Genomic DNA, 26,879 nt, shown 5'->3' on the forward strand with positions numbered 1-26,879 from the left:
CTATTAATGTCTATACAGAAACTATTAACTATTACAATTATGATTATTGTATCGTAAGATTCCATTTTCACTGTGTGCGCAACATATTCGTGGCGCTGAAGGAGTTTTTCATATTGCTGCATACTCTAAACGAACTGGGCAATGCCAGAGCACTGTCACAATGTCACAGAACTTGTAATAGATAAACATGAGATTAAAGTAATTGTGTTCTTACAGGGCGGTGGGATGCCTCCCTAAAATGAGTCTTTGCAGGGTGGGATTCCTGCCTATGCGATCGATCGTTTCATTTATCTCTTGCTAAACTGTCACTGTGGAGATCCGCGACTAAGCGGTCACTTCCGCATTCTTCTCGCGCGATTACCTCCGCCAATGCATCTTCGCGACGTCATGACGTACGCTCCCACGGCGTCACGTTGCTGAGCAACACATGCGCTGTCTGAGAGGCGCAATATTTTTGCGTCGCACGGTGGGGGTCACAAAATGTCCTGTGTAAACACTGGGGACAAAAGCAAACCGCAGTGTTTATGGCAACCTGCCTTTCAGCGGCCAGTGCACACAGCAGCGTGAGTGCCGTGCCGTTGTAAATATGACGTTGCGATAACAGGAAACGCTCGAAAGGAGAATGAGCCCGCCGCACCGTGTGGACTTCGGCTACTCATTACAAGAGATTGCACGGAGCGACAGTTCAAGTCTTCAATGGCGACCCCCAAACTACTAACTTTTACACGGGTAGCTGACGCGCCTCCGTGCAGCTGGGGGATGCTGGAGAGCATGGGAGGCGTCGGACACCAAATTCATCGCTTCAACGTGAAAATGTACGAAGAAAAGCCGGCGGGCGCGGGCAAGCCAAGCGGCATAAACGCCAGGAGGAAGAACCTGCCGGTGCTGCGCCTGCACGAGCGTAAGTCCAGCTTGGAGGTGGCCAGGTGGCGGAGGGGTCAGTGTTTGTTAGGTCTACCGGAGGACGTGGCCGTTGGAGTGGATTATAAGGGCTTTTTTACCTGTTATGTCTGCTTTGGGTGATGAAGACGGCAGAGTCCCACGTCTCCACCTCGCAGTAATCTTGACCTGCCACACTTCGTTCCCAAGCAGCCCCCCTGATGGTTGTTTTCACGATTATGTCCTCCTGTTTTGTAAGTCACCTTCGATGAAAGTGTCTACTAAGCAAACAAATGTAAACGTATGTGTTGGTGGGTCTTTGGAGTGGACAAGGCCCTTCACCGCAAATGGTATAACCCACCGGGCAATCCCCTGCATCTGGATGGCCAGCCCCTCACCACGATGAGGTGTGTGTCGGACTTTAAGGGGTTAATAATGTATATAAGAATAACAGCGAAGGAAATGAGCGAGGAGTCGGTACTCCGTTCTGCTTTGTTGGCTATAAGGTGCTGTGCCACTGAGGTTGGTCTTCCTGCACGTAATGTTAAAGTGGGTTCTCAGTTTGACTAAAGACCCCAGGCGGTGATTGGGTTGTGTACTGGTTTGAAGTCGGGTATGGGGTGAGGAGTTTTTGGGAGAGGGAGTCACCCTTACGTTTCTAATACATCTGACGACAGAGGAGCTTAAGAAAGGATGTCTCATTGACAGATGGGGGACCTCAAGCTAGTGCTAAATGGGGTTTAGTGGCTGACGTCACGAGAATTATGGCGCCGGTAAAAATTTCAGTGTTTTGTTTACTTGGGTGCAATGATAAAAAGAAACTGGTAAGCGTGGCATAGATGTAAGAAGGAGATCGGCCGAGACTCGGGCTGCAGTGCAGGCACCAAAAAACAAAGGGCCAAACCAGGACATCCCAGTGGCGGTGACAGTGAGATGATTACAAACACTTGTATGGCCAATTGCAACAAGGATGTGAAGGGTGGCCATTAAGGATGGGTGACCAAGCTCTTGAGATGTGGTGGTATAGAGACGAGACTGTTGAGGGTGTTTTAGACGCAGCGGGTTTTTACTGCGGGTACAAAAGGGAAGAGGGGCGGCACAGTGGTTTGCGCTGCTGCCTTGCAGTATGGAGACCCCAAATCCTTGGAGCTTGCATGTTCTCCCCGTGTCTGCCTGGGTTTCCTCCCACTGTCTGCAGATGTGCACATTAGGAGACCTGGGGACGCTAATGCCGTCTGATGGACTGGCACCCTCTCCAGGGTTTGTTGCTGCCTTGCGCCCAATGCTTACTGAGATAATCTCCGAATAGCCGGAATTCCCACCGCCCCTCCATGCGCCATGTCACACACACACACGCACAGTCTGCTCGACAAGCAGTTTAATGGCCATGGGCGCCTGTCCGCACAGCAGTCAAGGACAAACCCTTCGAGGGGGTCCTGATAGAACCACAGATCACACTTTCTTATTTATGTCCTGATTCACATAACGTGCACTTGTTTGGAACAAGGGAACAAATCTCTGGCAGACATGCTGAGAAAGTGCAAACTTCAGACACACACACACGCAATCCCTCAGGGGCCATCAGTGGTGGTCTTGTTTTTAAATCTGTAGGTTTAAGTAACCTTTGGAATTTGAATGAGTAGCCTGCTGGTTTTTGTGCTGGCAGTTTGGCCACTGGGACACCAGGCCTCAGCATGGTCATCTCATAGGTTAGCCAGTCTGGACAAAGCCAAACCCGGAGAAGTTAATCCCGTTCTGACTACGCTTACTGGGTCTTTGATTGAAGTGACAGTTGCTTATCTAGCAGGAATGCCTGTAGAGATCCAATTCTAGAGATTAGGCCTGGCGATGTGGGAGCACAAGGCCGGTGGTTTGGTCTCCTCCAGTGAATCGCTCTGTGACCCTGAGGCAGGTGCTTAAGACTTGAATTACCAGAGCCTACGAAAAAAGTCGTAGATCTGTCCCACCTTAAATCGCTTCTTGCCTCTCCGTCAGCGTCTGTTAAACCACAGAATGGAATCGGCAAACACTCCATTTGTTTGACTTGTTTGGTTTTGTAATGTTCTTTAGTAGTCGCTTCGTCTCAAGTTAAGAGAAATCACTTAAGTGTTTGTGAGTACTGCCAAACTCGGCGAATTGCATTGAAGCAAATGGAAAAAGACAAGCTGAACTAGATTTGACTGGATTATAATGGTGCAATCATCTTGTCCCTGAGGGCTAAGGAAATGTCTGCCAACTATACTTGACTAAAAAAAAAAAGTGACCTGAGCCGTGTGGCAGCAGTGCCAACCACTGCGCCACCGTGCCTTTGTGAGATCACAGAACAAAGAACACAGTCAGAAACACACACTCCTATATTTCATCAAAACAAAGTGAAAATAATGAAATCGTAGTCAAAGGTCCGAGAAAATACATTGGTCTTTTAAAGGTAGAAAATTCAAAGTGGCGTGTCATGCTTGAAGCTGCTGGCTCGTTCTGTTTTTTTGAAGTTCCACTGAAGGCTCTCTAAATCTAAAAGATAAAAATGTCATGTAAATAGTAATAAATGTTGTGTTATTATTATTTGAGTCTTCCTTGGGTGCGTGTCAGGATCCTTCAAGGTTTGTTTTTTATCTCCACATGGCCAATCACACATGCATAGGGCACGTGCCTCCTCTTATAATGACGTGGAACTCGAAGACCGACCTGCACTTCTGGCGACTAGTAGAGATAACTCGTTATTTATGCTGTATATGTTTCATAAAAATACAATTTTGAGAACCTGCATTATTTGCTTATCTGTTCCACTGCTAACTAAGTCCCACAGCGTCTGTAATGCTAATGATCGGCATTGTATACCCGGTGGTTGGTCCCATCCAGTGTTGGCTGTTACAGCTCCCGGGGATGTTGTGCTGGCCTTGCAGAGCATTATGGGGCGCTGGGGAAAAAATTCTCCTAAACCGTCTGAATTATCAGTAAATAATACAATGAACAAGGGCAAATGGTGCGAATTAATGCTTTGGTGAAATTTGCTGATCAACTCTATTCTTTAGTATATCCATTAGAATGATAGATACTTTATTAATCCCAAGGGGTAATTCACATACTCCAGCAGCAGCATACTGGGAGTGCAGCTGGATGATAAACTGGACTGGACTGCCAATACTGATGCTCTGTCCAAGAGAGGACAGAGCCGACTATACTTCCTTAGGGCTCATTTATACTTCACGCTCAGAACGCGTACGCGTCCGCATCATGGCTGCCACACGCTCCCAGCATTCATTTCACGCGTCCTCTGAGCAGGTCCTCGGAAATTAACGCGACGCGTGCGCAAGTTGCAGTACCAGCAAAAAGTCGGGGGGCACAGTGTGCTAAAAGTCAGAACGTGATGTCAGAGTCTCTGTTTACTATCTACATGTGACAGCAAGCCTCTATGGAGATCCTTCGGGGATCGATGTGCGCACTTTGCTGTTTGATGAATGGCTCAAATACAGTGCTATACATTATGTAGCTGATGTGAAGTTGCAAAAAAAAAATAAAAAAAGAGACGGCACAAAAGATGGTATGTGAGACTTTTAAAATGTATTGTTTCATTTATATATGTCTTTTTTATCTTTTAATTTTTGCAACTTAACAACAGCAACATAATGTATAGCGTTGTAAAACGTGTATTTTGTGATTAAATTGGAAATTTCGTCTTTAATCTCGAAATGTCCACTTTAACCTCGTAGTTTACTTTATCATTAAAGCAGACGGTCGTAAACGTCATCCCAGTTTTTAATTGCTACGAGCTTCTTGGACCTGACAGCAGGTAAAGTAAAACAATAAAAAATAGATGGCACAAAAGATGGTATGTGAGACTTTTAAAATGTATCGTGTCATTACGATCGGCACTTGAATATAAAAGCACCACGAATGCATCTGTATGTCGGCATTTTGCTTCAGCAGCGGAAAGCAGCAATAGATCGCCAAACAGAACAAATTAAATGTAAGATATTCCAGCTCTCTGCACATTTAGAATCTTTTAGATTTGTACTTGATATCACTTTCATGATGAAATGCATTAAAATGTCTATGTTACATTTTACATATAATTTCGTTTAAATAATGAATACTGTTGTTAAATACACACATGGGGGAATAATTACACACATGGGGGTGTCACAGTGGTGGAGCGATAGCACTGCTGTCTCGCAGGGAGTTATGTTGCTGGTATTTCCTGCTTGTATTCCACACTGTGCTCTGGTTTCCTTCCAAAGATATGCAGATTTGGGGATTTGGTGCCGCTAAAATGACGCTAGTGATTCACCTTGCGATGAGCTGAGACCTCGTCAAGGAACTGTTTCTCACTCGTGCCCAATGCTTCCTGGAATGGACACATACATCCCTGGATTTATGGATTTAATCAATAAACATCCTTTTCAGAGATATTGCGGTAAGGTGTTATCGGAATTTAATAGGTGTTTTAGGCAATTCACAACACAGAGAAGCCAACATGTTCTCACCGCGATAATATCTCGCACTGCCACCTGGTGGATTCCTCCAGATTTACGTAAATACGCGCGCAAGTATAAACTACACTAGTCACGTCGCGTGAAGTATAACTCCGGCCTTAGAAGGCTGGCGTCCTTCAATATCTGCAATAAGATGCTGCAGATGTTCTATCAGACGGTTGTGGCGAGCGCCCTCATCTACGCGGTGGTGTGCTGTGATGAATGCATTTGAATTGTACAGGAGAGGGTGGGATGCCATCGCTGATTAGGAGGAATTGCTACAAGTAGGGCCAGTCCATCTCTGTGGCTCATTTCAATTTAGTCCACAGATTATGCAGAACCAAAGTCTGATCCCGTAAGGACAGCACCTTGAAAACAACACAACCGAGGCCTTTTTTTATTGGAATTCTGAAATAATGAATTAGTCTTCGGTTGATACATTTGTCTCACAGAAGTCACTTTAATGTTGAAACAGATGTAAAAATGGAGTGAGAGTTTATGACATCGGAAGTTTGAATTAATTGGATAACTTTATTAGCCTTTGGTGTGTGGTGTTATCCAGCTAATGTCTCATCCATACACTGATGCAACAGCAAATATCGTAAGCCTGACAAACAAAAATGTCTCGTTACAAATCAGCGTTAAAGAATGTGAATGAGTTTAATGACAAAACTTGGCCTTCATTAGCATTGATTGTATGCAGCCTGTGTTTTTCTTTGCTGAATCGAAAATGCCTGTGAATAAACCTAGTACAGTCAGTCGTCAAAATTTGCATGTTTACCTTCCGGGACTTCATGCATTTGCACGATTTTATGAGTAACTTCACTTTTACTTCCACATTGGCAGCTGCACACATTTCTGGGCTTCACAGCTATGCCAAGTAGAGAAAAAGAAGGTGGGTGATGCCTACACTTTTGCTGTGCGGCTAGTATCCTACAGGCCGCTTCACTGGTATTGTTCACCGTACCGTTGTAAAGCAAAGAGCTCCTCATACATCCCTTGCATATTTCATTGTTTTGCTTAAAAAGTAGGTTTTGTTTTGCAGTTAGCACAAGGCCTTCAGTCTCAAAGCCCGAGCTTGCAAAGTCAATAACACACCTTAGTGAGAAAATAAAGTCCATGCCGGAATGTCAGCTGCGACCCTCTGGCTAGAGCCATCAAGGATGCCAATCCTGTCATCAATGGCAGCCTCAACATTAAACTCCAACCCGCCTCTGCTATGCTTCTCTCCTCCTAGACCCCTGAGGATCACAAGGGGTGCACGAAGCAGGTGTTCCTGTCAGGCTTCATGATTTCCAGTGGCAGCTGTGAAGGACAGAGGTGATGTTGAGACCCCGTCAGTCTTGGTGTCTTCAGACAGCAATAACAAAAGTTTGTTTTTATTGAGATGTTAGCACTAAAGGTCCCAGAACTCTAGGGAATGTTTAGCGAGAATAAAAAGTTTTCCATGATACTAATTGTATTTTGTGTAGAGTATTTTATAGGCTATTTCATGGCTATTGTCCTTTAAAAAGTGCATGTTATCAGAAATTCTACACAGAAAAGTGTATTTGGAGCAATCTTTAGCAAAAGCTTAGAGTTTTTGGTGTTCACAGAAACCTCCCCACCCATTTCCTTTAGGCTCAAAGTATTAACATTCCCGTCTTGGCCTTTCGCGCTGTTTTCTAATATTGTTACCCCTGTGACGGCTGAGGATTGACTGTGACATGACAAGACTAGTAAGGTCATCCATGATGACCATACCCTTCTGTGTTAATTCTCTGCTGAAATCCCTCCATTTCTCGTCTTGCATAGTCTTGATTTCTGTGTGATAAGAGTGAGTTGATAAATGGATGAGAGTGTCCAGGAGTGAACAAGGAAGTGGGTCTCTTAAAGGGCTTTGAGATGTGTGATTTAGGGGTGGGTGGGGTGGTGGTCTTTATTACAGTAGGGTCTCCAATTTGGGAGAATTGAGAATTTGGCCCCAGTTCAGATCTGTTTTTTTATACCTGACGGAGCAACTGTAAATCTGCCCTAAGATGAGCTGGAAGCCATTGTTGAGACTCAAGGACAGGGGTTATGGGGCTGTACTTCTTAGATCTAACAGGGATCCTTGAAGCAGCATTGTGAATAAACTGAAAGCTACAGATAATCATTTTAGAAGGCTGTTGAAGTTGTAACTCTGCTAGAAATAAATGTTTCTCTGTATCCTGCATAACAGGAAAACATTTTCATTTTCATATCATCTGTTGACCAGATATAGTTAATAAATAAGTCTGAAGTCGGAAGCTGTTACTGAAATCCCCTTTGACAGTACAGGTGTTTCATTTTTGTTTTTCAGGATCACAACAAAAGGACAACACATGTTCTCAAGTCAACTGCTTCATTGAGGGGTAAGTGTCTGTCTGATGTTCAAGTTGATGATGGTGTGTCATCCCAATTTAAAAGAAATACAAACAATAGTGCCATTTTGAATTTTGATTTTGTTATTTTATGTACTCTAAATTTATCGCTACACAATAGGGAAAAACAGAAATTTTCTTTAGTACTCCCAAGTAAGACTGGCATCAGTGCAATTCTGTATAATGAACCCTTTGGCTGCCACTTCCTCCAGGTGCTTCTCTACCATTTGTTGCTGCTTTGATTTTAAAGAATGTTTTTTCCTGGGTTTCTCCCCTCTAATGATCACTGCTCCCCACAGAGTTTGTCCTTGTTGGAGTGTCTTTTATCCTTCCACATTGGAGTGCCTCGTCATGACTTGCTGTCCTCGTTTTTCAGTAGATCTTGACTGATCATCGACAGGACCGATGGAGCTTCTCGAATACGGGCAGGCAGATAATTCCAGAGCTTGCTGCCCTATAGCTGAAGGCTCTTGCTGCATTCCATTTACCTCAGAAGTTGGATGTAGTAAAACATTCGGAAAATCAATATGGATGTCTCCATGAAGTTCTTGCTGTTTTGGAATACAGACAGCTGCTGAAAAAGCTGATAACCACACATTACGTGGTATTTTGCTCCTCCAAACACCGTAGCAACATGTGCACGGATAGATGTTGGACAGTCCTGTGTTTGCGACTGATGTAACGAGTCACATATAGTCAGAAGTGCTAATAAAGAATACAATACTATGGCTTTCACTAACTGTTGATGCAGCGAGCAGCCATCTTGAATTTTGAGGTCAGGGTCAGTGAGGCCCTGGAGGTGGGGCTCGATGGCGAGCGCCTGGTGGCCGGGCCTGCGCCCATGGGGCTCGGCCGGGCACAGCCCGAAGAGGTAACGTGGGTCCTCCTCCCCATGGGCTCACCACCTATGGGAGGGGCCAAGGAGGTTGGGTGCGATGTGAGTTGGGTGGTGGCCGAAGGCGGGACCTTGGCGGTCTGATCCTCGGCTACAGAAACTGGCTCTTGGGACGTGGAATGTCACCTCTCTGAAGGGGAAGGAGCCTGAGCTAGTGCGCGAGGTCGAGAGGTTCCGGCTAGATATAGTCGGACTCACCTCGACGCACAGCTTGGACTCTGGAACCAATCTCCTTGAGAGGGGCTGGACTCTCTACCACTCTGGAGTTGCCCCCGGTGAGAGGCGCCGAGCAGGTGTGGGCATACTTATTGCCCCCACTGGAGCCTGTGCATTGGGGTTTACCCCGTGGGACGAGAGGGTGGCCTCCCTCCGCCTTCGGGTGGGGGGAAGGGTCCTGACTGTTGTTTGTGCGTATGCCAACAGCAGTTTGGAGTATCCACCCTTTTTGGAGTCTCTGGAGGGGTTGCTAGAGGGCATACCTTCTAGGGATTCCCTCGCTTTGCTGGGAGACTTCAATGCTCACGGGCAATGACAGTGAGACCTGGAAGGGCGTGATTGGGAGGAATGGCCCCCCCGATCTGAACCCGAGCGGTGTTTTGTTATTGGACTTCTGTGCTCGTCACGGATTGTCCATAACGAACACCATGTTCAAGCATAAGGGTGTTCATATGTGCACTTGGCACCAGGACACCCTAGGCCTCAGGTCGATGATCGACTTTGTGGTGGTCGCCGGACTTGCGCCATATGTCTTGGACACTCGGGTGAAGAGAGGGGCGGAGCTGTCAACTGATCACCACCTGGTGGTGAGTTGGCTTCGATGGTGGGGAAGATGCCGGTCAGACCTGGTAGGCCCAAACGTGTTGTGAGGGTCTGCTGGGAACGGCTGGCAGAGTCCCTGTCAGAAGTAGCTTCAACTCCCACCTCCGCAGAACTTCAACCACGCCCCGAGGGAGGTGGGGGACATTGAGTCCGAATGGGCCATGTTCCGTGCCTCTATTGTTGAGGCGGCTGACCGGAGCTGTGGCCGCAAGGGGGTCGGTGCCTGTCGTGGCGGCAATCCCCAACCCGTTGGTGGACACCGCGTGAGGGATGCTGTCAAGCTGAAGAAGGAGTCCTATAGGACTTTTTGTCCTGTGGGTCTCTGGAGGCAGCTGATAGGTACCGCAGGCCAAGCGAACGCTGCTTCGTTGTTGCTGAGGCAAAACTCGGGCATGGGAGGAGTTTGAGAGGCCATGGAGAACGACTTTGGACGGCTTCGAGGAGATTCTGGTCCACCGTCCGGCGCCTCAGGAGGGGAAGCAGTGCAGTGTCAACACCGTATATAGTGGGGATGGTGCGCTGCTGACCTCACTCGGACGCTGTGGGTCGGTGGGAGGAGTACTTCAAGACCTCCTCAATCCCACTAACATGCCTTCCACGAGGAAGCAGAGCCTGGGGACTCTGAGGTGGGCTCTCCCATCTCTGGGACTGAAGTCACCGAGGTGGTCAAAAACTCCTTGGTGGCAGGGCCCCGGGGTGGATGAGATACCGAGTTCCTTAAGGCTCTGGATGTTGTAGGACTGTCTTGGTTGACACGCCTCTGCAACATCGCATGGACATCGGGACAGTGCCTCTGGATTGGCAGACCGGGGTGGTGGTCCCCCTCTTTAAAAAGGGGGACCGGAGGGTGTGTTCCAACTATAGAGGGATCACACTCCTCAGCCTCCCTGGAAAAGTCTATTCGGGGTTCTGGAGAGGAGGGTCCGCCGGATAGTGAACCTCGGATTCAGGAGGAACAGTGTGGTTTTCGCCCTGGTCGCGAACAGTGGACCAGCTCTTCACCCTTAGCAGAGTCCTGAGGGTGCATGGGAGTTTGCCCGACCGGTCTACATGTGTTTTGTGGACTTGGAAAAGGCATTGACCGTGTCCCTCGGGAATCCTGTGGGGGTGCTCCGGGAGTATGGGGTACCGGACCCCTGATAAGAGCTGTTCGGTCTCTGTACAACCGTGTCAGAGCTTGGTCCGCATTGCCGCAGTAAGTCGAGCCCGCTTCCAGTGAGAGTTGGACTCCGCCAGGGCTGCCCTTTGTCACCATTCTGTTCATAACTTTTATGGACAGAATTTCTAGGCGCAGCCAGGGTGTTGAAGGGGTCCGTTTGGTGGACTCAGGATTGGGTCACTGCTTTTGCAGATGATGTTGTCCTGTTTGCTTCATCAGGCCGTGATCTTCAGCTCTCTGGATCGGTTCGCAGCTGAGTGTGAAGCGGCTGGGATGAGAATCAGCACCTCCAAATCCGAGCATGGTCCTCAGCCGAAAAGGGTGGAGTGCCCTCTCAGGGTTGGGGGAGAGATCCTGCCCCAAGTGGAGGAGTTCAAGTATCTCGGGGTCTTGTTCACGAATGAGGGAAGAATGGAGCGTGAGATCGACAGGCGGATCGGTGCGGCATCCGCAGTGATGCGGCTCTGCATCGGTCTGTCGTGGTGAAAAGGAGCTGAGCCGTAAGGCAAAGCTCTCAATTTACCAGTCGATCTACCTTCCTACCCTCACCTATGGTCATGAGCTATGGGTAGTGACCGAAAGAACGAGATCGCGAATACAAGCGGCTGAAATGAGTTTCCTCCGCAGGGTGTCTGGGCTTTCCCTTAAAGATAGGGTGAGAAGCTCAGTCATCCGGGAGGGGCTCAGAGTAGAGCCGCTACTCCTCCGCATCGAGAGGAGTCAGATGAGGTGGCTCGGGCATCTGATCAGGATGCCTCCTGGACGCCTCCCTGGTGAGGTGTTCCGGGCACGTCCAACCGGGAGGAGGCCCCGGGGAAGACCTAGGACACACTGGAGGGACTATGTCTCCCGGCTGGCCTGGGAACGCCTTTGGGATTCTCCCGAAGAGCTGGAAGAAGTGGCCGGGAGAGGGAAGTCTGGGCCTCTCTGCTTAAGCTGCTGCCCCCGCGACCCGACCTCGGATAAGCGGAAGAGAATGGATGGATGGATGGGTCAGTGAGGCTCTCCTGACTTTCTTAGTAGGAAATATCATTTTTGGGTAATGTTCCAGTTGAAACTTCCTTTTTGGAACTGGGAAATTCTGACTTCTCAGATCAAATGGAACACTGCTTCTTCTAATACGTTAGTTTTATTTTCAACAGAAATGTAACGGAGGCCAGTGTCTTTAGATTGCAATGCTTGCCATGCATTCCAGTTCTGTTGGGTAAGGACTGGAAGCCATTTAGACTTTCTTCGTGGACAGATGATTTTAAAATTAGCTTTTGACTGAACTGGAAGCCAATAAAGTAATTTAAGAAGTATTGAAGACTATATTGTCGTCATACTTCATAATTGTAGTTATGATCCTTGTTGTAATGTTATTTATAGTGTAATATTATTAAATTAAGTTTCACTTCAGTTAAGCTACTGCAAAAATGCCTCTATTCTATCATACACTATATGGCCAAAGGTTTGTGGACCCCCTGACCATCACACCTGTATGAGCTTACTGGACACCCCATTCCATTAAGATGGAGCACTCGTCATGGAAGGCTGGTCACAAGATTTTGGAGTGTGTCTGTGTGCATGTGTATCTACTGTACTCTGCCAATACTATAAACCGTCTGTTCCGACCTCCACGGAAACTCAAAATGTTTCTTCCCAATCAGCCATTGTGAATGCTTTTCCTTGGTCCTGACTGTTGCCATAATACAGTTTAAAGCTGCATGTCCACTAACCTCAGAACTGTTCAGGAGGTGATGCTGACGCCATAATAATAAAATAATAATACATTTTATTTATATAGTGCCTTTCCAATGCTCAAGATGATTAATAATAATAATACATTTTATTTATTACATCAGACATCTGTTCTTTGAACTTAAGGGTGAATCACTTACTCGAGGACACCAGTGGAAGTTAAGGGGAAGTGCATTTAGGACTGAGGCCAGGAAGCACTTCTTTACGCAAAGAGTTGTGGGTATCTGGACCAAACTACCAAACTCTCCTCCCATTTGTCAGATTTCTTCTGTTTTTCTGTGTGCTGGTGTGCTTCCCCCTTTAGAACATATGGATGATATTCTGTTGGCAGTCGTTGCTGTTTTTGGTGGTAATTTATACTCCTGGTTTCTGCCTTACTCTTTACGCCGTTGTATGCTCTGCCTGACACAAGTTTCTTTTGGCCATTTGATTTTCACATTTTACCATACTTCATGATGGATCAAAGTTCTGAATGTATGCTGTGTACTGTCATCAGCTAAAACTATAATACATGCCTGAATCATGGCTGTGTTTCAACTGCATTTTGCAAAAAAAAAAAAAATCCCAAGAGTCAAGGCCATTGTTTAAAAATGGAATCCAAGGCAATGAAGCTTTGACTACAGTGGTTTGGTCTTGCAAGCCAAAATTGGCAAAATTTGAGAGGTGATCACAACGTTACTGTTGGCTTGATGACCAACCTTCTGCACTTTGAGTGGGCTCAAGTGGGATACAATATATCACAGGTGGTCCTGGGACCTTTGAAGAAGAAGAAAAATAAAATACCTGGCAGGCCTGTCCTGGCTCAAGTAGACACTGGTGTCTGTGAGTCCCTTCTGGTGGAAGTCTGTATGACCTTCATAAAGAAGGTGACGTTCCTTACCTGTAAAGACATTTTTTCAAACTTGGCTGGATTTTGCATCACTCGCCATTCTCCACCCCATTCTTTATTGTTTCATAAGAAAGGAGTAAGGGGCCCTGAGAGACATGTAGTACAAAAGATAGTAAAGCTGAAGCACACCATATGAGGAGCCAGGCTTCTAAGAGGCAGGATGTTTAACCGATGCAAAGCAGGAACAAGTCGCCTTAGAAGCTAATAAGCCATCCTTGACTAAGGAGTGGAGATCAAAATGCATATAAACAGCAGAATTTGTCATTTTAAATTTTCTTTGGTCATTTTGGTAGTCTTAGATGAGGAGCAGTTTTTGTGAGACACACCACACTAGTCAGATGGTTTCTTGTAAGCCGTTTCTTGTTACAGTTGTTTTATACCAATTGATCATCTTGTTCCTCTTAACAGATCAACATTCACTTCTTTAGCAGCAAAGGATGAAAAGAAAGGTAGAAGACCTGGCTTCGACCAGACAAATTCCAATTGCTTTCCTGAAAGGCATTCCATGTTTGAACATATCTGGAGGAAACGAGAACTTGAGCATCAGTGTGAAAACCGAGGTATGATACGAGAGAGAAGACACTTCAAACGAAGCCACACGTCGGACTTCATAAAGATTAATTTGTGTAGAAATGTCTGTTAATTGAAATGCAGCCGTTATCATGTTGTTTGATTGGCTCTTCTTGTATTTAGATGTGGGTGGTCCAAATTATCATTTTTTACATCATTTACTTTTACCTCGAGTGTGGTAGTCAATACCTTCAACTCACACAACTCGTTTCCATCTTCTCCCGTTAAAGTTGACGCTCTTGACTCACGGGGGCTCCTGGTAGTAGTTGACTGCAGGGATAAAGATGCCACAGGTATGCCAGCCAAGAGCAGTGAGTTCTCATTGCCCATCTCATGGTTTTGCTCCCACATTCGCTGTTGGCTGGAGCAAATGCTGCATCGTGAGGTCCTGTCTGATCCATTCCTTCCAGCTCAGTTTTTGCCAGCCATATCGTAAATTTGAGAACAGCTTAGGGTGTACTTGCATTAGACGCGTTTGTTCCGTACTGTGCCCGAGCATGATTGTCCCCACTCTCTACTGCCCCGCTGGCCTGCACTCACACTTCACTTTAACGTTCTGGGCTTGGCACCCTTATAAAATCACCATGCGACTTTGAGTAAAGCCAAAACAAAATCCGAAAGCGGAGTGACAGCATGCATGTCAAAATGATTTTCCTTATTTTGTGTTTTTTTTTTTGGAGTCGTGTAGGGCAGGATAACACTCTACCCTCTTACAGATTATGCTATCAAGTGCTGCCAATGGTGTTTCCGCATACGACTCCAAACCGTTAGGTTCCCTGCTTGGTTTAAGGTCGATTATTTTGTCAATGGCATCATACTACTGAGCTGTCAGAGTTGCATAGCGTATCTCTTATCGTTCGGTATTGAACCTGCTTTTTTTTTTTTTCAGTTTGTCATGATACTGTTCAATTGATCTTTGGTATCCATGAGCATGAAGATAGTCCCGTATCTTAGGAAATTTATCTTGAGTTTTTGTGTTATATCCAGTTGCTCCTCGATACTCTAATTAGTCCTGATGTCAAATAAACACTGCACTTCCGCAGTAGACCAGAGGGATCCCTTTGCCACCATGTTTGTTAACTGACTTGTCTCATCGTTGACGCCATGTCTGTGTTCTGTGCTTGGTCACATTTAGCAATCACACTTTCCCCAAATCCTACTGAACCGTGCCTGGAGCCAACTCTTCAAAGCGGGCCAGGGCATGGTACGGTTGCCCTGGCTCAGAGCAGTCACACTAGTTAAACTAGAACTTGGGGGGTTACTTGCAAACAAATTGCTAGTGTGAGTAGACCCTTAGACTTTGATGAAACTTCAATTACATTTCCCTTCTCTTTCTGACCTCTTGGTCTCCTGCTGATGTTTGTAATATGCTTGTAATTGATTCATCTGAGGTTAATTAAATGCAGGAGATCTCAGATTGATTAAAAAAAAAAAACACCTAAATAACACAGCTGCATCAAAGCAACATCTCCGACGTCCACTCCTCGCAACGGACGACACCAAATATTCCATGGGCCAACGTCAGTGTCACTTTTAAAAGGCTTATGGGCCTTCACATTCTGTCTGTTTCAGTGCAGGGTCACAGGGGCTCCCAGTTTATTTTAGTTATTAAGTACAAACACCAAGATTAATAATTTTATCTTCTGTATCTTTAAACAGCATTTTCTTTAAAATAAGGCCTCTGATTGTTGGCTTGCTTCCATTGTCCTGTACACCATCTGAAGCTTTCCTTGGTACACCCTTAGGCACTGTTAAGTGTCTGCCAGGGCTGATTCACTAGATTATTTTCCTTTTTATTGTTGTTTCTGTGGTTTTTGAATTATTGTTTTTCTTGCTTTTTTGTTTTTGTTTGGGTTTTGTTTACTTTGCTTTATGTTAATAAGTGTCTCACTGTTAATAGATTGTGTATATGGCTTTGTTTTCTGTGGGTGATGATGGGGTCATCATGATGCCCCACACTGTGTCCCTGAGTGGTGGACTGGGAGTTGCTGGAGAGATCATTTCTGTGAGCGTTGTGTTTGATTTTCTGGTTTCTGATTCCTGCTTTAAATTGTGGACGTGCTCGCCTTTTCATTTTTACCCTTGTTGCCTTTTTCCTTGCCTTGTCCATAACGCTTTACTTGTGGATATTATTCATTGGCCCTGGCCTTCAAGCAGCATATTTGTAATGTTTACTACCCCTTAAAGGGCATGTTTTGTAGATTTAGGATATTTAAAGTATATTTTTGAAACTTTGAAAGGCTGAGCCCCTTTTGAAGCCTGCCACTTGAGTTTTGGGGTCAGGCTGCCTTGGCTGAAGTCAGCTTTTTGGATTCTACACCAGATGTGTAGTGGTCAGGCTCAGGACATTTTGAGGTCTGCACCCTTTTTTTGTTATTTTGTGTGTTGCAAATAACGACAAGCACTTCACACCTCTTCAGCGCATGCCATCTAATACTTATTCATCTCCTAGAAGACATGAATATTAATGTATTAAATAGTGTAATGACAAGTGGACTTTATAAACATGTGCGCTAGCTAAATGATCTTTAATAAACAGCAATTTGCTAGTGTGCTATCAAACTGTATACACTGATGTAGAATATTGTAATCGCACTGTATTCTTGCCATAATCATCTTAAAGTTACTTACAGTTTCAGGTGTGCACTCTGAAGAAAGATCCTTATCAAGAAATGTTGGAATGGTGATTCCAGCTTTTGAGCATCAGCCATATAAGCCGAAGGACATTCCCAGATTAAGCCTGCACAGGCAGCTAATGGATGAAGCTTCTAAACCGTTTTCCTTTAGGTATGTTTGTGGAATTAAATGAACAATCTTTCCAAATAAAGTAAAACCTGTTTAAAATAAAATAAGAAGTTTAATCAGAGCATAATCCTCTATAAACTGAAACCTGGAGGAAGTGCTTTGCTTATGTAAGCTGCATTCTCCTTGTGTGCTAATGTGTCACCAGCTTGAGTGTTCCTTATACTTTATGGTTCTTTAGGAAATTCGGTTGAACATTAGAACAGTCTGGACGAGAACAGGCCATTCAGCACAACAAAGCTCGACAGTCCTGTCCATTTAAATTCTCAAAAATAACATCAAGTTGAGTCTTGAAAGTCCCTAACATCTTGCTGTCTACCACACTACTTGGTTGCTTATTCCAAGTGCCTATCATTCTTTGTGTAAAGAAAAACTTGCTAATGTTTGTGCGAAATTTACCCTTCACAAGTTTCCAACTGTGTTCCTGTGTTCTTGATGAACTCATTTTAAAATCACAGTCTCGATCCACTGGACTAATTAATACCCATCATACTTTTAAATACTTCAATCATGTCACCTCTTAATCTTCTTTTGCTTAAACTGTAAAGGCTCAGCTCTTTTAATCTTTCCTCATAATTCAACCCCTGTAGCCCTGGAATCAGCCTAGTCGCTCTTCTCTGGACCTTTTCTAGTGCTGCTGTGTCCTTTTTGTAGCCTGGAGACCAAAACTGCACACAGTACTCAAGATGAGGCCTCATTAGTGCATTATAAAGGTTGAGCATAACCTCCTGTGACTTGTACTGCACACATCAAGGCGCTATATAACCTGACATTCTGTTAGCCTTCTTAATGGCTTCTGAACACTGTCGGGAAGTCGATAGCTTAGAGTCCACTATGACTCCTAAATCCTTCTCATAAGGTGTACTTTCGATTTTCTGACCGCCCATTGTGTATTCAAACCTAACATTTTTACTTCCTATGTGTAATACTTTACATTTACTGACATTACATTTTATCTGCCACAAATCTGCCCAAGCTTATGTGCTGTCCAAGTCCTTCTGTAAAGGTTTAACGGATTCCAAATTATCTGCCAAACCACCTTTCTTGGTATCATTAGCAAACTTAACCATCTTTTTAACTTAAATTCCTATCCAAGTCACTTATATTTATTAAAAGCAGCAGCAGCCCCAGCTCTGACCGCAGTGTAACACGACTCTTACGTCAGCCAATTCTGGTGAGGTTCCCTTCCCCATCACCCTCTGCTTCCTGTGTCTGAGCCATTTCTTCACTTATTTACACATCACACCCTGAACTCCCACTTTTTTTAATTTGATGCCCAACATTATCAAATGCTTTCTGAAACTCAAGATAAATAATACGACAGGCATTCCAGCATGTTAGTGAAACCCAACGGCCCCGCCTTTGACATACTATAGTGGACCACAGAGAGACATGTTCATTTGTTAATATTTAATTGTATACTTCAGTTTATTTTTAAACAGCTCACTTCCTAGTAACAAGCTTGGACAAATGCAAACAAGATTAGTAAGCAGTAGTTGAAGTACAAAGTTACAGTTGGGAAGAGTCGACAATGCAGTAACACAAAAGCATGCAGTGCGTACAATCCCAGTACTGTATGTGCTTGTTGTTTGTTTAGATTTATTTATTCAGGTTCTTAAAGCACCTATTAGTAGTAATATAAGTAAATGACCATAAATATATTTAAGGCAAAGGGAAGGACGGGACAGGCCCCAGGCACTGGCAAAAAGTGCTCTAAAGCCTCTCCATCCTCTCACTGGACAGCATGCAGTGCACTCTGGTAACGGTGGCTGACCATTCATTTGCCAGAATGTGGTAATCGGCCTGTCCTGTGTGGTGTTAACTTGCTGTGTCCCCCATTCCGGTTCCTAGTGCAGGATGAAGAATTTGGTCAGAGACGCAGCAATCCCAGCCCTGCTGGAGCACACTGAAAATTGGAAATGCTTTATAGGATAATTATTGTGACGTGTACCGAGTGTGGTGTCATTTTGACTTGCATGTGCTAATCAACAAATAACATGTCGCTAGCCTCTGATACGTTTACTGCAGTTAAAGCAGCACTGACAGGAATGAGGTGTTCGAATTGTGAGTGGAGAGATGTCTGCTGTGAGTCTCCTTCACCAGTCGGCGCCATTGTCGGCAGATGGTTGAATCGACTTTCTCCTTTAGCAAAGACCGCTGATTAATCCCAAAGTCCCGAGTTCATGTTGCAGCTATGCTGTCTCAGGAAAGACCCCTGTTTGTATTGTCTTACAAAATGTACTCCTAGTTGAAGAAGTTTTTTTCCTTGCTTTATTATAAACACAAGTTATTTTTCTCCATTTTTACTTTGTTTAACTCTTTGAGGGCTGAATATGTTTTCCAAAAACAGTTTCTGAAAAGCAATGGTTTCACACAGAAATCAACATAAAATGTTTGTTGCTGCATACTGCGGCTGCCGGTTTGCCAAGAATGTGCGGCAGGCTTGCTGCCAGGCTGACTTCACTGGTCGCTGTGCATTTCAATCTGGTTTCTACCTCTTATCATTGTGAAGTGGCAGTCCTCTTGGCGAACATTGCCGTAGGCATGTCAGCTGCATGAATCTGTTCAGCACCACAATTAGCTGGGGACCAGTCTGCTGAAGCTGAAACCTCACGCTCGTTTTCAATCACTTGTATCAAAATCGGAGTCCAAAAAGTCATAGTCCAGTTCAGAGAGAATAGGCAAAACTTCGTCCACAGAGTATTTTGCTTTACACATTCACTTTGATCTCTCACCATTATGTCAGTGCCATTTTTGCCGTTGTTTGCGCCTTACTACTCACACGACCGCAGGAAATCAATCAAACCAATGAAGCTAACTTTCCTTCTAGCAACGAGGGTCCAACTAAAACATAACGGTCGGTTTTGTCACAGTTTACAGTTGATTACCATCGTCAACCCCTCCTTTTGACAAAAGTCGACATCAGTCCTGAAAGAGTTAATTGCCTTCAAAAATTCCCTTTCTATGCATGTTTTACGTCTCGGCACATATGACAGTCGTATTTCTGCTGAGAAAATAAGAAAGCCCTGTACCGTCAGCAGTCTGCCAGGACTTTTCTTGATGTTCTCCTCTTTATTCTCCATTCATTAAGATCTTTAAGTCTGGGAGGAGCAGATCTTTAACAGTCCACACTTCACCCATGCTGTGTGGTATCTAGCTTGTTGGATTACGCTGACATAATGTTGCTCAGGTGAATCAAATTAATTTTTTTTGTATTACTTCTGGATTTTTGTTTTGCACCCGACACCCATGATGACCTATCATGTATGGGGGAGGAACACAAGGTGTAGATTCGTCAAAAATTTCGATCTCCAGTTTTCTATCGATCTTGACGTTTTAGGGTCCCCTGATACCAAAAACATGGATATCTCGATGGAGGGTGTGTGTCACAGTTTCTTAATGACCCATTTTATGATCCGAAAGATCAGCATTAGAGTGGTAAGTAATTACTGAAATGTTATCGAATAGTTTGGGTAACTTACTGATGCTCATGCCTACTGATGCTCACGTCTGATTTTTTTTTTCCCCACAAAATTCCAGCTTCTTTACTTTAATCTATCCGTTCTCCAAGATGTTTTTCATTCATTCATTCATTTATTTCCCAAACTCTCTTATTGCAGTACGTTGGACTGAACATCTTCCTTTGCAGCTAATTCTCTGAAGATGGCTTTTCACCTGATGCAGCAGTTGACATGGCGCTCTCTGCACTGCTGCCATTTACTAACATGTGAGCACTGGTGGGGTGGACCGACCCTGTTGTGAGGAAGAGAACGCTGTCATGGTGATCGCATCTGGCCACTTGTGACACTGTTTATTCAGCTGAGGGTAGCAGAGAGCCAGCGCCTGTCCTGGCAGCCACTGTCATCAGGGGAAGAGCGGCATTAGATGGGGTGCCAGCCTACCAGAGGGCACATTTAGACCCACAGCCACAGAGAGTCCCACTGTACCAACTTAGATTTTCTCTTTAATTTTCTGATTTATTTTTCTAAAGTTATTTAGTTGACCCAGAGTGTTGAAGAGTCAGGTGCAGCATTTATGTAATACGATGTCTATGTTTTTTAAGATTTACGTTTATTAAATGTCATTTAAGGTGCATAAAGCGTATACAAACATAATATACTTGGTCAATGTCCTGGATCCGGTGCGTTTTCCTATCATTTTTGGTTGTGTTATTTTTTTATTTTTGATCCAACCGTATGTACCAGCGTTGACGTACCCATGAGCACCAGGATGTTATTCCTTATATGCTTTGAGGCCCAGCTGCAGGTAAATCTTTAAAAGCAAAGCCTCCGTGTTGTGAGATGTGATGGCGCTAGAGAGTGTCCTGTCACCTGGTATTAAAGCCTATTGCCTCTAAAAAATAATAGAAATTGATCACAGAAAAGATCAAATTAGTTTTCATTTTTCAGTTCTTTTTTTTGAGATAAAAGAGCACATTCCAACCTTTTTATTTGTTCTGTCACTCTAGAAACACACAGCGGCTGCTTATATGACATAAGTAATAATAAAAAAACAAATTGCTGTTTTGAATGGTCAGAATATTATGTGCAGGAAGCTTACTGTTTGATATTTTATGTTGCAGTTCATATAATGGATGTGATTTGGCTTCCATGCCGGACATTCTACTGCCACCCTGCAGCTCTGTGTTTGATGACAGGTTCGACATGGCAGAAGCAAAGCTTAAGAGCAGGTAAGTGTTCTTTTACAAAAGTTATGTCAAAAATGTTTGTGTATTCGGGGCAGAACAGTGGTTGGCACCACTTTCACACTGCTTCATGTCTGCAAATTCATGTCCTAAGCTCATCACTGTCTGAATGCACTTTGAACCTTCTCCTTATCTCGTCTTTTTCTTGTTATTCATTTTTTCCTCCCAAAGTTGTGAATGTTGGGAGAACTGGTGACTTTAGATTTATCCCACATGAGTGAGTGAACCTTTAACTGGATTGGCTTTCCCCCACAGTGTTGCTTTCTGTGTTGAGTCCAGTCCTGTTGTGGGACCCTGATTAACAGATGAAGGGATGTTTATGTATTTCAAATATATTACAATGCCTTAAAATATATTACAGGAGAAAATTATGATGCAGATGTTTCCACAGGGCTTTGGCAGCTGCAGTGATGCCAGTTAAAAGCAGTGGAAAACAGCAGAGAATTTCAGTACTGTTTTTTTGGTCAAAGAAGTTCATCGATGTATAACGTATATACTCGTGTATAAGTCAGGTCTTGAAACTCGAAAAATCGATCATAAAATTAGGCCTTGACTTATACGCCCATTCAAAAATGTGACACTTCATTTTTATTTATATTTTTTTTTTTCATATTCCTGCTTCCTCCAATCTCGCATCAGTTTCTCAGACACAGCGAATTTTGTTGCAGTAGCGCAGTTACCAATTTCTTTTGTTACGTCAGCGTCGACTTTTAATTTAAAACCAGCTTCATATTTTCTTCTGATCTCCATCGTAGATAAGGAATGCTCTCACAATAAAGGTGTATGAGGGTGTGAGATACAAAAAACACAAATCAGTGCAAACGTCACTTCAGGATAGTTCGGGTATTACTGTGTGGTCACCTAGGCAAAATAGGGAGAGTGCGAGCAAGAGAGGTTAGGAGCACACGCTCCCACATAGAAAAAAAAAGGCTGTGCCCCGTAGTTACTCTTTCAGGTGGGCGTTAGCATAACATAATCTCTTGGACCAATAGTGTGAGTTTTCCGCATTCTACTTATACAATCAACATTATAAAATACCAGAAATTATACAGTAAAATCAAGTCCCGATTTTTCCGCAAGAGAACTTAAACGCGAGTACATACGGTAAATGTCTAAAAATCAATGTCCAAATTTCCACTTAGAATTAGTAAAATGTATTTATTTTAATTTAATCCAAGTTACTAAGTAATGTGGTAGACAGTAGCATTTTATGGACCTTCAGAACTCTACGTGATGTTATTTTGGGGCATTTAACTGAATAAGACTGGCGAGCTTTGTTGGGCTGAATGGCCTTTAAACGTCTCAATTTTTGTAATGTGCTGAGAACAAAAGTAGGGATGTTTTTTAGTATTATGATCCAGCATACAGCATACATTTATCAATTTATCTAAAATTAACACCTTCAGACTACTATCCTGAGGAAGCAAGAGAATCACATTTGTCATGTTTTTCTGTAATAATGAGGTGTGATTCTGAACACTCCCACATGTCCCATAACTGATTTTTATTCTTTTTCATTTGTAGATGGAAAATGAATAACAGAACGTGTAGCTTATTCTCTGTAGCTGGTGCTCAAAAACGTAAGTATAAAGAGCTGATTTCGAGGTCAACAATGTATTGGATTTATGCCGCATTTTCATGGCCGGTCACATTTGTGACAGGATGACAGTAAACAGGAATAGAGAGCAAGTAAAAGATCAGATTGCTTTGTTTATTGCAGTGTATTATAGTTATTAATGAATAAATAATGACTTAAAAATGCCAGTAGAACATACACATAAGATTTCTCTTTTTTGCAACACAGGAGCTAGTCAGATAGGCAGGCTCTCGCATCTGGCCTTGTGTAAGGGCCTGTTACCGATTCTCATGCTGTTTCCGTATCTCCCTCTTTGTGACTACAAAACCCGGTCTGTGATTGCGGTTTTTCTTTTTATCTTTGAGCCTGCCATAGTGTGACAAGGCCAGAGAAGCTTTTTCATTTCATTTCTTTTACTTCAGCTAGAAAACGGAAGTGTTTCTTTTATGCCTCTATTGCCGTGAGTCTGACACAGTAGGCGTTTAGCAAATATGATTACTTACTCAGCATTTCTGTAATATCAGAGATATCCGGGGCTCCTGTAATTCTAACACCTGGCACAATTCCTTAAAAACTTTAATTGTACTGTGGAATAAACAGTCACCAATCGAGAAGCTGGTAAATTTCCCACAGTTAGGTGTGTCTGAATTACTCCATTACTTGAAGCAGAGAGAAGAGAGTAAGTATTTGATAAGTCCGGTTGTGTTCTCAGGAATTTCTCACTTTGAAATCACTTCTGTTTTATTTTTTTATTATTATTTCTTGTGCCTCCTTACTGACCTTTACGAGAAATCCCGCACATATGATGCACCGTTTGACTCATCTTGATTTCTAGTTATTCGTGATGCTGAGCTTGTTGACGTTTCCCCCCTGTTTTTGGAACATATTTTGTGCAGGAAATTACACCCTAATTATTTTAATGCGTAAACCAATACAGTGGAACCTTGGATTATGAGTAACTTGGCTTGCGAGTGTTTTGCAAGACGAATTAAAATTTTTAATAAATTTTGACTTGATAAACGAGCGATGTCTTGCAATACGAGTAGTGCGTATACGCTTTGTCTGCCAAGCACCACGTGATCACAACTGAGCTGATGGTTCTTCTCTCTCTCGCTGCAGGATTGTGGGTAATCGTCTCCCATTCTCTGTCTGAGTCGGCATGCCTCACTCATAGTCAACATCCGTACGAGTGTATACTGTTTACTATAGCATGGTGACCACGTGTGTGTGTTGTAACATGTGAGTCCCTGTCTTGCACCCCAAAACACGAAGCTGAGTCTCAGTACTTTAGCGACACCAGCTTTATTCAGCTTGAAACAGGAAGAGCACGGTTATTTATTGTAGCGGGATCTGCCACTAACTATACACAGACACAGCAGTCTGGCAGGGTCGGGGCCAAGTCATACTGTGCCCTGCGCATTTATGATGTTCCTGTATTACCCATCAACGGCAGACGCTTATAGCATATCCACGATCTTTTCAGATTCGCTTTAACAGCGAACTGCTACAGTGCTTGGAGCCTGCGGTTGCTTTGGGACGCTTTTCTGCCTGTCGTCCTGTTGGGTGGAATCCCAAAAGAGTTTAGAAACTCACTCACACCAACCATGATTCTTTTCAAAGGTAAAGTGCTGGTTAATTTGTTTTATGTATTTTTACTTTATATTTTGTATTAATCATTTTTATATGAATAGTTTTTGGTTGTGGAACGAATCATCTGAGTTTGCATTATTTTTTATGGGGAGATTCGCTTTGATATACGAGTGCTTTGGATTGCGAACATGTTTCCGGAACGAATTATGCTCGCAAACCGAGGTTCCACTGTAGGTGTCTTTGGAAAAAGGCCTTGAAGTTGTCCATACAACATCAACTGACCCTGGGGGTTCACCCTGTAATGGGATATGAGGGGCCAAAGTGACTCCTTTTCACAAAACTTCCAAAAAAAAAAAATAGGGGGGGTTGTTAATACCGGCACATGGAGTGTAATTTTATTCCATTTCGAGGATGCTGGCCATGAATGTGATAATATTTTTTATATTTAATAATATCAAAATATATTATTGATATTATTTAATTCTTTACCAGTGGTCCTTGTCCTTTACGAGTCACTCCCAGAAAGAAAAACATATTGTTTTAGACAATTTCAAGGTCAGTTATTACCAATATGGTGTTATTTTTATTTTTTTGTATTACAATTGAGAATATTTTGACTTTAAACATTTAAAGCACACATTTTAATATTTCAAATATTTGACACAACTATTCCCGTTTATTATGTACATATGTACTTAATCATTACATTTCTCACCCAAATTAGGGGGGCTGGCTCTAATTTAGACTTTTTTTTTCTCTTTTCTTTTTGGGAGGGTCCTGTTTCTTTCCATTTCTTATCTTCACATGGAGCAGCAGGCCTTGAACCCCGGGCCTGTGAGTCAGTAAGTCGGAACTCATCCAGTTTAGCAGTAGGAGGCAGTGGTAAAGAAGGCTCCTGTGCAGTCCAAAGGTCACGGGTTCACGTCTTGGAGTGGGCGGGTAGCTGAGAGGTGAAACGGCAAGTGAAACTCTCAGTGGAGACCAACAGAGTGAGGCAGGCATCTGATTGGCTGTTGGGCCGGCCGATGGTGTCCTCCTTTAGCACAGCATGTTGAGAACGTTGCTAGCAGCAGACCCCCGTGACCCTGTAGTTATGATATAGCGGGTTGGGTAATGGATACATGGATATCTATGCATGTGTTCCAGTGTTTAACGTGGCCTGAACATAGAGTACCGGCACCTCTTCTTAGCGTACTGGTGGGTGCTGACACCTTTTTGTTCGCTTTTAGGATCGATCCAGCTATGGTGACAGATGTGTTAGTGGAGTCTTTGTGTTGGCCACTTGGGTCTGATGGGTTCATGTTTTGCAGGACAGGCTTTAATCAGGCCTGGCTGGGTCAACTCAGCTGACTCTAAATATCCCTGTGGGTAAGAACGTACGAAATCTGAGAAACGAGAGGAGGCCATTCAGTCCACGGAGCACGTTTGTTTAGTTCATAGCAAAGATGTCCCAGTATCTCCTCCAGGTACCTTTTCAAGGTTTCTGCTTCAATTCCATGTCTCAGTAGTTTGTTCCAGGGGCTCACAACTCTTTTTGTAAAGAAGTGCCTCCTGGCCTCAGTTTTCAATGCACTTCCTCAGAATTCCCAATGATCTCCTCGAGTGTGTGATTCACTCTTAAGTGGAAAGAATTTGTCTGGATCTGCTTTATCAGTGCCTTTGAGGAGTTTATATACCTGCATTACATCCTCATGCAGTCTCCTCTGCTCAGTTCTCTGGGTCTGTGGCAGCAGGACATGTCCTTAAGTCCCATAATGCACCTGGTTGCTCTTCTTTGCACAGGTTCACGTGCCACTTTAATTTGGGCAATTATACTAGGGGGCAATTACATTTTCACAGGGCACCGATTGGTGTTTAGTGACAATGAAATGGGGTTAGACGAGTGTTATTTGTTCATTAAGGTGCATTTTATCTAATATTCGGTTTTGGTTAAAACATTCAGTGTGAAAAACCTAATTATTGAACCTAATACTGTGGTTTATAAAACGCTGCATTCCTCTGTGATTATTAAGTTAATCCGATCCTCTGTCATCTTCCAGCTCACGTCTATGCAGATCCGCTGTCTGGAGCGTCGGCATCCTTTATCCAGCGGCTGTCTGAAATTGCATCTTTGGAGTGTGACACCGTGCGACAGGAAAGAGCAAAGAAGCAGAAGAAGACAAAGAAAATGGAACTGTGAAGGAGCCGCTGTACTGTAGATAAAGGAAGTGAGCAGCGAGGCATCCTTTGATGCGGAAAACAGAGACCCTTTGTGCCAAAAAGCCACATTTGTATTTGTGAAGGATCATCTCTTGGTGATGCTAACTTTTTTGTAGACGTCTTTGATGATATTTTTTATAGTCAACTTTATAAATGAAAAGTGTTGCTGTGTATATAATTGCAATAAAATGTCCTGAAAAGTA

General features: G+C 43.7%; 1 protein-coding gene across 1 annotated transcript; it reads left to right on the forward strand.

The window, feature by feature from the left end:
• Positions 1–430: 430 nt before the first annotated feature.
• Positions 431–26,879, forward strand: si:ch211-171b20.3. The gene is made up of 7 exons (XM_039754438.1): positions 431–901; positions 7,672–7,723; positions 13,643–13,794; positions 16,438–16,591; positions 21,189–21,296; positions 22,836–22,891; positions 26,517–26,879. The coding sequence occupies exons 1-7, from the start codon at positions 697–699 to the stop codon at positions 26,654–26,656; spliced, it is 867 nt and encodes a 288-aa protein (XP_039610372.1). The 5' UTR covers positions 431–696; the 3' UTR covers positions 26,657–26,879.

This window comes from Polypterus senegalus, chromosome 5 (assembly GCF_016835505.1).
Source record: "Polypterus senegalus isolate Bchr_013 chromosome 5, ASM1683550v1, whole genome shotgun sequence".
Classification (NCBI taxonomy): domain Eukaryota; kingdom Metazoa; phylum Chordata; class Cladistia; order Polypteriformes; family Polypteridae; genus Polypterus; species Polypterus senegalus.